Raw genomic sequence first — 13139 nt, forward strand, 5'->3', positions numbered from 1 at the left:
CGGGGAAGGGAAGATGAGTCACATCTTCCCAGTTGCCTCCAATACTTGGTAATTAAAGGCAGTCTTTAATGGGACAAGATAAATATAGTGGATGTAATTGTGTTTTTCTCCTTGGAAGTACAATCTCCACTATTGTTAGACACAGGAATGAATGATAAGAAGCACGTTTGTGGTGGGGACATGGAAGTGCAGCTCGGAGCAGCCTTGGCCAGGGCAGGAAGTGTGCAAGTACAAGAAGTCTGGCTGCATCTGTTGCAAACTGCTGTGTTTGAGAACCATGCGTGTGGCATTGCAATGGAGTTTCTCCAAAGAGGTGGAGAAAAAGCTACAAAACACAAGGTATAGGAAAAGAGAATGTGAGTATCTTCAAACATCTTACGTGGACAACAGCTGAGTATCCATCTGGGTTGTTTTCTTGCTGTCACTTCTGCCTTCCCTTAACTGCTACGAGTTAAACCACCTCTACTTCGGACCGAAATATCCAGATGAATTCCTAAGGGTGGTAACTGTCGTGCTTGGCAGGTAGCATGTTAACAGGGATGTGGTTGCAGGAACACATCTGCTGATGCCTTCACATCACGCTGGAACCCAGCATTTTCCTCCGCTGCTGTGGTAGCTGCAGATGGCCTTGTCCTTGTGGGAATTCTGCCTGTGCTAATTGGGTCAGGGCGAGTGTGTCTCAATTCCCAGGGTGAGGGAAGGTCTGAACGTGTCTGTCACTAACAGGAGCTGGGACGAGGGTGCTGGCTTAGGGACCTATCTCCAGATTTGTGTTTCTTGGCAGGAGAAAGGCCTGTCCCTTCCTAACCAGCCCTCGTGGGGGGAAGGTTTAGGAGCAGGGTTGTCTCTTGCATGTTCTCATTTCTGCTTTGTTGCACTTGTCCCTTTCATTAGATTTTCGATTAACGAGTCCAGTGCCCTCTTTGAGGGTTGCTGATGATGCATGAAATGTTGTCTGGGGCAGTCAGCTTGGAAAGGGGCTCTTTAGAAAGCGAGGGCTGGTGTGCAGTGATCCCTGCAGGAACGGTGCTGGTGTCCTGGGGGTGCTGCGCTTCCAGCCGGTTTGATCCCTGCAAGAACCCCACAAAACAAACCCCTCTGTACAGCAGGGGCTGGTTATCCTTTTGATCATGTACTGAAACACGAGGGAGGGAAGGATGTTTGTGCCAGAAGAGGAAAGAGATCTGGCAGTTAAAGGCAGAGCTATTTGCAGTAAGTTTGAGCTTGTAACGTGTGGCTGCTTCTCTCCTTTTAGTTCCACTGGGAAACGAGGTGGTGCCTTCCTACCCTTACGTTTTAGCTGGTTATAATAGGAAGCACTTTGTTAATCAAGACCAACACACCCTCCTCTGATGATGATGATGAATTGTGCCCACAGCGAAGGGCAGAACAAGGCATTGTACCTGCAGTCACCTCCCACACTGGGGGTAGTGCAAGGAGGGAGGGCAATGCAGTGAGCAGGGGACATTCCGTGGTTGAAAGCCTCACTCTTGGTGCTGTTCCTCTGAGAGGAAGCCTCGCACTGTTACCCTCTTCCCAGAAATCCCTCCCAGTCCTGCTTGCTCCATCGGATGATTCACTCCTTTGTCTCATGCTTCCAAGCTGCTTTTGGGGAAGCGCGCTGCTTTCCGAGCACCCCTGCCCCTGCAGCGCATGTCCTGAGAGAGCCTCCACAACTCCAGTGTCACATCCCTGCTCACAGAGGTGCTTCCTGGGGGGGAACAAGTGCAGAGCAGTGACGTGGAGGAACTTGGGGCTGGCTGTGAGTCGAACGTGTCATTGGAAGTGGCAAACATCGAGCAGCAGTTTGCTGAGTCTGTGCTCTTGGTGGTTCATGCAGGGAAGGAAGCAGCTCTTCCCACCCTGCTTTTCAGGCCAAGGAGGTGTTGACACGGACTTTCTGTAGCCTGTGAACATGAAGAAGTTTATCTCAGCTTTTTTAATACCTTTTTCTTTCCAACAATCACTGTAATTAATGAAGCTTCTGCTGCAGCAAGTGTACGGTGTTACCTCTGGAGAAACAACACAGCTCTGCCTATGCCTGTGTGACAGAACTGCTGTGTTAGGAGGAGGTGCACTGCAATGCAGCCATGATCTCCAAATGGATGTGTATGTGATGGGAGAGAAGTTGAGAGCCACCTGACTGCTTTCGCTTGCTCTTGGGGGATATCAGTGGGGAGGTGGCTGGGTTTTAAATGAATGCGGTATCTCAGTGCCTCTCTGGAGGCTCTCAGAAGCTCAGCACCCTCTCACCAACCCCTAATGCATGGTGGTTGTTTCTGGAGGGTGATGAGGAGGAGAACTGTTCCCTTCCCCCTCCCTTCAGGTCAGAAGCTCAGGCTGCTCTGATGAGCTCACTGATTCCATCGCCATGAGCTATTAAAGCCGTTGCTCTCAATCCCTCCTGCAATCCCTGCGACCGAGCTCCTGCTTCCCTGGCAGCCAGGCACAGGATGGGAAAAGTCATTTACACATGCAGTTTATTAGGGATTCCACACTGAGACAGTTGCTTGCAGAAACTGCTGCCTTATAAAGGAAACTTGGACCAAAGGCTTGTGTTTGGTTCAGGGGATCTCTGGTGTTGCACATGCAAGTCATTTATAAAGTGATCTGCATCGTTGCGTGTGTTTTGCTTGATTTAAGAAGGTCCTTAAGAGCTCTCTAAGAACATGATGAGTAGCACTGGCCTCGTGTCAGGCTTTGGCTGTGATGGGCAAGGGTGTGATGCTGAGCTGAGCTTTGTGCTGCTGCGTGAGGAGCTGCCGGAGCCCCTGGGAGCGGATCCAGAGGGGCTGGTGTGGGGCTGGTTCTGCAGCTTCCCAGCACAGGATGCCTGGTTTGACACTGTCTTCCTGTGTGTCCTTGAGCAAGGTCTCTGTGCTGGCCTGCTTTGTTAAATGCTCTGATTAATGAAAAGTGATGGTGGGTGCAAGAGGCACTTGGGAGACAGTAACTGGAATGTGAAGCTTTCACTTTGAAACCTGCTGGGAAATTTGGTGTCTTCTCTGCTGTTTGTGTGGTGTTTTCTCCAGCCTTCCACAAGGCAATTCAAGCATCCTTTTCCTTTGAGGTTTCCTCTGCGAGCATCAAGGCCTTTGGCTTTTTCTGTTTGGGTCTGAATCATAGACTGGTTTGTGTTGGAAGGGCCCTTAAAGCTCATCCAGCTCCAACCCTCTGCCATGTGCAGGGACCCCTTCCACTGGAGCAGGTTGCTCCAAGCCCCTGTGTCCAACCTGGCCTTGAACACTGCCAGGGATGGGGCAGCCACGGCTTCTCTGGGCACCCTGTGCCAGCGCCTCAGCACCCTCACAGGGGAGAAATAGCATTTTCTTCCTTGTGCCTTGCCCTCCTTGTTTGTTCAGCCAGTGTTTCTGTTCTGCTTTCCAGGTTTCCAGCAGGTTTCTCTGTTGTCTTCCTACGAAGTTGTAATCCCACAGAGGTTAGGAAGAGAACGGCGAGAGGCTTTCAATGTCTCCTCAGTACAGGTACCTTAAAAACACCTTCAGTTTAGCATCTACTTCCTCATATCCACCCAAAACTGACCTGAATTCTCACAAAACCCTGTTGGGCTCATCTAGCTGCAAACCAATATCCATCCTTACAAAAGGACGCGTGAGGACCCTGGTTGCTGTGTGCAGCCCTTGGCTAACACAAGGCTGTGGGGGTACTGGCTCACTGTGAATGTTCAGTGATAGAACTGTGTTGTCCTTTTCCAGCTGTAACTAAGGGTTTTTCTGTGGAAGTCTTAGAAACAAGGAGTAAGAAAACCACAAAGCTATTTTGGAACAGCTTCTTCCTTCATGTGACTTTTCCCCAGTTACACAGGAAGGGATGCCAGGTTCTGGAGGTAGGGACAATTATGAAATAGGTTTCAGGCTCACCCACACGTGGCTTTTCCTTGTCTGGTGCAGTTAGCTCAGTACCTGGCAGTTCCAGTGCATGGACATGGTGGTCCTTTTGTGTGCTCAAGGGAGACAAGGGACCAGTGCTGGGGTGACAGCAGGAACCAGGGATTTATGTTGATATCTCTTCCTTGCACCTTTTTCTCTGCTGCAAACGGGAGACCTGAACTTGTGACCTGTGCACATTCTTCACTGTGAGATTTGAGGGGAGACTATATAACCCTACATTTAGTAGCTGCTTCTCCAGCAACTCAGCTGTACCTAAGGTCAGCAGCACAGCCTGGCCCCGAGCTGCAGGAGGTGACAGTGGTGCTCTGAATGCTGCAGGAGTGGTAATGGAGCTCACAGAGTGTTTTCTGCCAAGCTCCTTCTGATTTCAAAGAACGTTTTATTCATTAACATGAGTAAAATGCAACATGTTTTTTTCTACAGGACAAGGTGTCCTATGCTATTGAGATAGAGGGAAAAGAATACACCATTCATCTAGAAAAGAACAAGTAAGTGATGAATTTCTTTTCTTTAGGTTATTAAACTCCATCTGTGTGTCTGCATTTCAAGCTGGCACGTAGCATGCCCTGACCCTTGAGGCTCTCTGAGGAGTGCAGTTCCACACCAGCTCTGTGAAAGCAGATTGAGTCCCACAGCCTCGGCTGCCGGCCAGGAATTGTGTGGAACTCCTGAGCCCTGGTGATCCCCTTCAGTGGAGGAAGCTGCAGTTTGCTCAGAGGGAACTGGGGAACGGGGGAAGTGACTCTCTCCATTCACATCTAAAAAGAAACAAACTGAGCTGGATTTCAAGTCAATATTTTCACTTTCTTCTGGCGTTTGTTTATTGTTCCAGGGTTCTCTTTTTTCCTGTCTCAGTAGCACAAGGATATTAATAAACGAGGAAGCTGACTTTATATCCAAGCCCACAATATCCTTAACTCGCAGACAACATAGATGTGGTCTGTCTTGAGTTTACTTTTATAGGGCTGCTCGCGGCAAAGGCAAGTGGCCTTTTATCTGCCTTTTAAATAGTTCTGTCTTTAAACTGTCAAAAGACACAGAACTATTTCACTGCACAAGCCCCTGGGGATCTGCAGCTGCCACTTGCCAAGCCCCTGACCTCAGAGACATGGGAATTCAGCAGCAGTGGGTTCACCAGTGCAGACCAGCACTCCTCGTTGTGGGAGACTTTCCCAAAGCACTTCCTTGCGGAGCTGGGGAAGAGAAGTCAGACACACCAAGCCGAGGGCTGTGAATGTTTCTTTTCCTGTACGAAATCAAGCTTTTAGCACAATTTAATGGGTTCTGAGGCTTGTTTGGCATATCTGGAGTGAGGTGGTTGATTTGATTTCATTAACAGCATTCTGACAGCTTGGATTTTGCTGTGGAAATTCCCATTTTCTTTGTGAATTTTGGAGGGGTTTCCTTTTCAATGTTTTCCTTATTTAACTGCTATTTACCTGTTTGGGACACTTTTGATTAGGATTGTATTGCTAGAGTCATTTCATGAAATTCCTCTAGTATTCCTTCTCCCCTTTCCTTACAGAGAACTGCTGCCCAAAGATTTCACAGTTTATACCTATAACAAGGAGGGAAAGTTACAATCTGAATATCCAGATGTCCAGGTAGGATTTCTTTCTTTTTATACCCTTACTGAAGGTGACTTGAACACTGAGCACCAACGTGGAGTCATGTATTACAAAATGAGATGTGTGTTTTGCTGAGCTGCCTTCCACCGCGTGCAGGTATCCGTGGGATGCATGTGTAACGTGCCCTTGTTTTCCCATGTAGGATCACTGCCATTATCAGGGATACGTGGAGGGGAGCCTGGATTCTGTGGTTGCACTCAGCACTTGCTCGGGGCTCAGGTAGCACAGCTCCTCTTTTGTGTCCTGGCTGCCACGTGAGTCTTGTGTTTGCTGAGCCTGAAACAAAGCTCTCGCTCTGTTTTGAACTGGTGTTCAGCAGTGGGTGCCTTTGGGCAGCTCCTCTGCCCAAATACCATTCCAATTGGTATTTGCAGTACCATTAAATAAGTTGGTTGATGCAGTTTAATCACTTGTTCTGTGACACAAATTTGGCTTGTGCTGGTTTGTGGAGGTGATCACTTCAAAGAACTGTGCATATTGCAAAATTGGAGAGTGGAACACCAGTGTGCACTTCACATTTGACTGGGAATTTCTTCTGCTCTGGGCTCATTTCCATGGGTTTTGGGACACTGGTTTTTTGTGGTGCCATGTCACCAGAGTGGCAATAGTGTGTTTGAACTAAAGCATTTCTGCTGAAGGCTTCTGATTTAATTTCTGGGCTGTTGCAGACTCTTGCAGAAGTGTTTAATGTACTGGATTTGTGGAGGTTCTATCCAGTGAGAGGCTGTTGTCAGGCCTGAAATGAAGCCAGCTGTTTTGCAAGGACTGAGATACAGACGTGCCTTTAGCTACCAAAGAATAGCTGTTCCTTTGTTTTACTGTAAGAACCTGGTTGAGTATCCTCTGTGCTTAACAAGGATTTCTCATCCGCCGTCACATTTTAGGGGTTTGGTGACAATTGGCAACATCACCTATGGGATTGAGCCCATGGATTCCTCTTCTGGCTCTAAACATATTTTATATCGATTGGATAACGTGAGGAAAGAGCCCACAATGTGTGGAGTAACTGCTGAAGACCACGGAAGGGAACACACAGAGGAAAATCACCATCCCACTATGACTCAGCTGCTGCGAGTAAGTGCTGCGCTGTTTTCCCCACAGTCCCCTGTAATGAGTTTTAGAGTGTTCACCTCAGAATATGGAAGCAGCTTATCAGATTTCCTGGGGCTTAGCACATACCTAAAGGGTTCTGACTGAGGCCTTCCTATGCTGCTGAGAAACTCAATTGCTTCAGCAAAGCAGTTGCAATTTCTTCCTGCTTCTGCCTATAGCAGCGAGAGGCGAGTGGCTGCTTGGATTATTCATGGGCAGAGCTTTGTGGGGCTTTTAAGGGCAGGAACAGTGCCCTCATTGGAGAGGCTCATTAAAAAGTATTGCATCAGAAGCCAGGAGAATATTATGGTGTTTATTCCATTCTTCTAACCATCAGGAGAAGAGTTTGGTGTGGAGGTCCCTGTGTTGTTTAAAGCCTGGCTGCACAGGAGCACAACTGCAGTAAAAGCTTGAGCGTGAAAAGCATCATGTTTCACTTTAAGGTTGTTGGCATTTGCTTGTTAGTGTCTTTCAGCTCTTTTATTAAGTATGTGTGGAAAGGAGAAAGGTCCCTTGCTTTTGAAACAGGAAATCTTTGTGCTGCTGAATTCTAAGGTGAAACACTTGCAGAGAAACTGTCATTGCATTGGCTTCCACCTTGGGGCTCTGGTTACAGCCTTGGCATGCTGTGCTCTGGGTGTGCCTTGAACCACCCTCTGGATCACGTGAAGTTGGATGATGTCAGGGTTATGTTTTTGGTTTGCACTTGAATTAATAACACTGAAGTTGTTTAAAACTCTTCTCCCCAGATGAAGAGAGCAGTCCTCCATCAAACAAGATACGTGGAGCTGTTCATAGTTGTGGATAAAGAGAAGGTAAAGCTTATGTGTTGCTCTCCCTTCCTTCTCCCCAAGGGCTGGCTTGAAAATCCCTCAGTCTTCATTACTGCCAAATGGATTGTGGAAAAACACTGACACTGTAGCCAAGGTTATGCAGATGCACTAACCTAAATCTAAGTATCAACGTGCTCTGTGCAGGAGTCTTCAGGAAAACAGTGAACTGTCAGACATGGAGAGTTTCTATCAGCAAGGAATCTCAGAGTGTAAGGAAAACACATGGCAACACCTGCCTTTGCTGCCTTCTCTTGAATATTGACACATTGAGCAATAGCAGTGAAGATGCTGCTGTCTTGATTAACATAGAATCACAGAATGGTTTGGGTTGGAAAGGAGCTTAAGATCATCCAGTTCCAACCCCCTGCCACGGGAAGGGGCACCTCACACCAGACCAAGTCACCCAAGGCTCTGTCCAGTCTGGCCTTGAACACTGCCAGGGATGGAGCATTCACCAGTTCTTTGGGCAATCTGTGCCAGGGCCTCAGCACTTTTGAGAGGACATTTGAGCAAGGCCAAAATGGTTTTTGTGTTACTAGTCTTTAACCATTTTGTTCCTTTTTCTAACTCCTGCCTTTATCTCTTCTCTTCACAACCAAGTTTCTTTGTCTTGCAGTTTGAAGATTTTGGGAAGAGTGAAACAGAAGTAAGAGAACACATGGTGCAACTGGCAAACTTCCTTGACAGTGTAAGTTAAAGCTGGGTTAAGTGGGAGTGATGCTGTGTGCAACAGCCTGCAGCTCTGCTTGCTTCTGTCAACTTCCACCTTGGAGTCTGTTCTGATACTGCTGTGGTGAGAATGAAATAGGGGGTTTTGTCAAGCCAGGAGCTAGAGCTGTTCCCTCAGCTGTGATGTTGGAGCTTGAGAGAACTCCTGAGTGTGGTGCTGGAGGAGCACCAGAGGAACACCATGGTGGTGTTTCCTGACAGTGCATCGCTCTGAGCGCTCTTCCACCTCTAAATTCACCTGCAGGTACCATACTTCTGAGTTAGTTTAGGGAACTCTTCCAACCTGCACCCCAAAACAGTGAGTGACAAGTCAGGTTCTTGCAATTATTGCAGATCTTGTGGATGTGTGAAGTTAGAGAAGAAACATCTTTCAATTTGACGTGTCAGCTGGTGCTGTTTGTCAGGATAGGGACTCCTTTTCTGCTTTGGATTTTCATATAGCATGACCAATGTGGCATTTCAGCATTGATTCTTTAGCTAATGAAAGTCTGAGTCACCGGGAGAATGCATTCGGGGGGTTTGAACTGTGTGCTGGCTTCTAAAAAACCAACAAACCCAGCCAGAAGAAGTAGGTTCTTGCAGTAAGCTGTAGAAAACCGGACACTGCTCTTACCTGAAAGTCTTCAGATACATTTCTCCTTTTCTTCCTTCCCCAGATGTACATCATGTTGAACATCCGCATTGTGCTGGTAGGTCTGGAGATCTGGAAGTATGAAAACATCATCAGCACGGATGGAGGAGCTGGTGATGTGTTGGCAAACTTTGTACAGTGGCGAGAGAAGAACCTTGTTTTGCGCCGGAGACATGACAGTGCCCAGTTTGTCCTGTGAGTGGCAGTTCCTTCCCTCTGACTCCTGAGAAGCTCCTTCTGTCCCTGCCTGCTCAGCTGTACTGTGCTACCAAAAGTAGCTGCTGTATTTCAGCAGAGAATCAGTGCAATCTGCTGTGGTTTGGGTACTTGTTAGAACTTTCCAAGTCAGCGTAAGGGCTTTTGAGAAGGTTTCTATGGTCCTTGAATTCAGTGTCCTCCCTGAGAGTTATCTTGCTAAAGAACAACTTGTTCTGCAATGTTGTATGTTGCATTGTATGAAGGTGCTGCTCAGATAATCCTTTGTCAGGTTGTACACTGGTTAGACTTGCGATCTAGGGCTGCCTCCACTTGAAAATGGGCATAAACCTGATGCAGAGCATTGCATTTTAATGGAGAGAAGCTTCTTTCTGCAGCTGGTACCCAGAAGCTGGCTGCGTGGTTTGAGCTTTGACATGGATGTTGATCTGTCTGTCTGTACTGCCTTAAGCTAGCACAGGGCTTCCTGGCCTGTTGTCTCTGCCCTTCCAGGACATGTGCCCCTGTGCACTTCCTGCTCTGTAGATAGCGTGGCCCTTAGGAAGTCACTGCCCAAAGCAGGGAAAGGGCAGAGGGGAGATGCTTCCCCTTGTGTAGAAACAAGAGAGTAATGAGGAGGAAGTTGACAAGGAAAGAAATCGGTAGAGTTTGGCAGTAGTAGAAAGGCAGCAAACAGCCAACAAAAACAAATGATTTTAAGGGTGGACCATTCAGCTCCTCACAGAAGATGCCAACTTTCCCTGCAAACTTTTGTCTCAATTTAAAAGCATAAGAGCCATGAAGCTGAACTGGCACTTTCATACCCCCAGGCACTAGCAGTGTTCCTTTGTTATGGTTGGGAACTGGAAAAGCAGCATTCCTTCCCCACAAGCAGAAGCCACGCACTCTGGGCTGCGCTGATGTGTCTCTACAATGGGGATGATTCCTCTCCTCTTTCTCCCCGTTACTGCAGGAAGAAGGGGTTTGGTGGCACAGCTGGAATGGCCTATGTTGGAACAGTGTGCTCCAAGAGCCACGCAGGAGGCATTAACGTGGTGAGATATCTGTAGTGATATGTGAAGGTGATCGAGATAAGAGCTTTGCACTCCAGAGTCTTTAATAACAAAGCTGAAGTGGTTAGTGGGGGCTTTTATGTGGTCCCCAACTGCTTCTGGCACTTCCATGATATCTAGATCACAACTTCTCTGTACTCATCTGCATCCTTTGCTCAGCCTCCCCTCTCCTCAGCATGCAGCACTCATAAGCATGGCACAGGGCTTCTCTGCTGATGTAGACAGAATGACACGAGTGTCTTTTTGGCACATAAATAAACACTGACTTTCTCAGTATAAGCTGCCCACTCACTTTCTTCTGGTTTGCTGTTGTGCAGTTTGGAAGAATCAGTATACAGATGTTTGCATCAATTATGGCTCATGAACTGGGACATAACCTGGGGATGAACCACGATGATGAACGTGTCTGTCACTGCGGAGCAAGCAGTTGCATCATGAGCTCTGGAGCATCGTAAGTACCTGGTGGAAACACCCTTCCCCTTGTGCTTAGTTCTTACAGGCTGCTTTTGTCCTCAAAGTACTCTTGCAAAGAGTCATGTTGTGCTTGCAGCTCATGGGGAAAGCCAGTGTTATCTTTGTTCTACAGAGTAAGGGAGCACTTACGGGTTGGCTCAGGGTGCAGATAAGTGCATGTTCCCTCTTGCAGGGGGTCGAGGAACTTCAGCAGCTGCAGTGCAGAAGACTTTGAGAAGCTGACTCTCAACAAAGGTGGAAGCTGCCTGCTCAACGTTCCCAAGCCTGATGAAACCTACAGTGTCCCGTACTGCGGGAACAAGCTGGTAGATGCTGGGGAGGAATGTGACTGTGGTTCACCCAAGGTTGGTAACTTGCATGTCCTGCAGATGCTGCCAGGGCTCCCCTTGCTGGAGAGAGGCTCTGTGTGGTGGAGGAGGAGGTTTCCTGACGCTCACTGCACTTCTGTTCTCAGGAATGTGAAAGTGACCCTTGCTGTGAGCCAGGCACTTGCAGGCTCCGATCCAGCGCTGCATGTGCTTATGGTGACTGCTGTAAAAACTGCCAGGTAAGAGGCTCAGCCGTGTTGCTGGGGAGTGCTCAGTGCTTGGGAAGAGGAGAGCACTGGGAATTGCCATGTGGGTGCCCCTTGCCTGGGGGTGTATTGTGGGTCGGGTGCAGTGTTCATGCCTGCTCTAAGGTTTCTATTTTCTGATGCCGTTTCCTCTTCCTCTTCTCTCTTTAGCTCCTTCCTGGAGGAACTGAGTGTCGGGCGAGTAGCAATGAGTGTGACCTCCCAGAGTACTGCAATGGCACATCCCAGTTCTGCCAGCCAGACTTCACTGTGCAGAACGGGCACCCATGCCACAACGAGGAAGCCTATTGCTACAACGGGGTCTGCCAGTACTATGATGCACAGTGCCAGGATATCTTTGGCTCCAGTAAGGAAGGGCACCATGTTACAGGAGACATAGCTAAAAGAATACACTCAGTTCATTTAAAACCTGCTTACTTGTTTTCCTGTAGCAAAGACCAGCTGGCTTTGGCAGAGGGTTTGAAATAGTGGCATTTATGGCTTAGTCTTCACACATGATTCCTTTGTTACATTTAATGCTGTGCTGGTGATTCAAGTAGTAATTTTCTGGCACTAATCATTCCTATTATAGTGCAGTGTATAGGGCTGTAAAGAAGACAAAATATCCACATATGATATTTTGATGAAGAAATATCAAATGGTATAATTGACTCAATGTTAAGTGACTATTTGTCTGTCTCTTTTAAAACTTGGAGCCTTGTAGTGCTGACATTTTCACCTCTTTATTGTCTCGATCAGGTTCTTAAGCTCTCTGCTGCGTGGAGATCACAGGTAGCAGGATAATTACTCTGGGTAAAGGAGACATGATGATATGAGATGTTTCTGTCCCTCTGTGACTTGGTTCCTCTGTCTACTTGCAGAAGCCAAAGCAGCCCCCAACATCTGTTTTGCTGAAGTGAACTCCAAGGGTGACAGATTTGGCAACTGTGGTTTCCATGGCCATGACTACAAGAAATGTTCCAGCTGGTGAGAGAATCCTTATTTGGGTGCTGTAGTACCAGTTTGGGGTGTTCTAGCAGGTGCACTGGGGAGAGATGTGTTACCCCATAATCTCACCCTGCTGACACGTGCGCATCGATCTGAAACCACAGTGAGAGAGCTTAGATGTGTGTTATCCTCATTTCTGAAGCTGTTATTAGCACTTGGAGCCTCCACACTCTGTTGGTTTCCTTCGCTTCTGGTTTAGATTGTGTGTCTTAGACTCTTGCACACAGTAGTTGGAATGAATTTGAATGTTCAGGCAATTGCTCTGTAGCTGGGTTTGAAGCTTTTGGGCTCGTGCTGTGGTTTCCTGTGCGTGTTCTGTAGCCTCAGGGGATCCCTGCATCAGACATGGGGCTCCACATCTCCTGTCACTGGTTGTTCTTACCCAGAGCTGTTCATGTACAGAAAAAGGAGCAGATCCTCGTGTTTTCTTTAATGCAAAGATGCCAACAGCTGACAGCAAGAAGGGGTAAACCCATACTCCTGCAGCCCTGAAATGAGGCCCAGCACAGTTGTGTTTGGCCTCAATTTGATTTTCAAGTGGTGTCTTCCAGTAGAAAGAAAACATCATAACAAGTGCTTGATAATCTTTCTCTCGGACCAGATTCAAGTGTTACTACAGTATTGCTGTGTTGATGTTGTAGGAATGCCATGTGTGGGAAGCTGCAATGTGAAAATGTGAAAACGATGCCTGTTTTTGGAATTAAGCCTGCCATTATCCAAACTCCCATTAGAGGCACCATGTGCTGGGGTGTAGATTTCCAGCTAGGCTCCGATGTCCCGGATCCAGGAATGGTGAATGAAGGCACCAAATGTGATACTGGGAAGGTAATTAACAATTAAAAAGTGATTTCTTAATGTAGTAATTCGGGGTTTTCATGTGAATGCAATTTTCAGCTGTGCTGCTTTGGGAATGTTTCTGGCCATTAACTTTTGGATGCCTGTAGTTAATGCAAAGCTGAGTGAGCCCCTTGGTTCCCAGCACTGCACTGTGTGTGCGTGGAGACTGGAATGA

At 47.6% G+C, this 13139-nt stretch overlaps 1 protein-coding gene across 1 annotated transcript in view; it reads left to right on the forward strand.

Moving 5' to 3' along the window:
- Window positions 1-3387: 3387 nt before the first annotated feature.
- Window positions 3388-13139, forward strand: part of ADAM9 (ADAM metallopeptidase domain 9) — a gene marked incomplete at its 5' end in the record, with an annotated part of 14747 nt that continues 4995 nt past the window's right edge. The window contains 15 exons of the mRNA XM_010021282.1: window positions 3388-3485; window positions 4335-4399; window positions 5437-5515; window positions 5682-5758; window positions 6424-6613; window positions 7381-7446; window positions 8081-8152; window positions 8850-9019; window positions 9993-10074; window positions 10410-10543; window positions 10739-10910; window positions 11021-11113; window positions 11291-11486; window positions 12001-12106; window positions 12769-12952. Of these exons, the coding sequence (XP_010019584.1) occupies window positions 3388-3485; window positions 4335-4399; window positions 5437-5515; window positions 5682-5758; window positions 6424-6613; window positions 7381-7446; window positions 8081-8152; window positions 8850-9019; window positions 9993-10074; window positions 10410-10543; window positions 10739-10910; window positions 11021-11113; window positions 11291-11486; window positions 12001-12106; window positions 12769-12952 (1784 nt within the window). The remainder of the gene's footprint in view (window positions 3486-4334; window positions 4400-5436; window positions 5516-5681; window positions 5759-6423; window positions 6614-7380; window positions 7447-8080; window positions 8153-8849; window positions 9020-9992; window positions 10075-10409; window positions 10544-10738; window positions 10911-11020; window positions 11114-11290; window positions 11487-12000; window positions 12107-12768; window positions 12953-13139) is intronic.

Source organism: Nestor notabilis, unplaced genomic scaffold (assembly GCF_000696875.1).
Source record: "Nestor notabilis isolate BGI_N333 unplaced genomic scaffold, ASM69687v1 scaffold4839, whole genome shotgun sequence".
In the NCBI taxonomy this organism is placed as follows: domain Eukaryota; kingdom Metazoa; phylum Chordata; class Aves; order Psittaciformes; family Psittacidae; genus Nestor; species Nestor notabilis.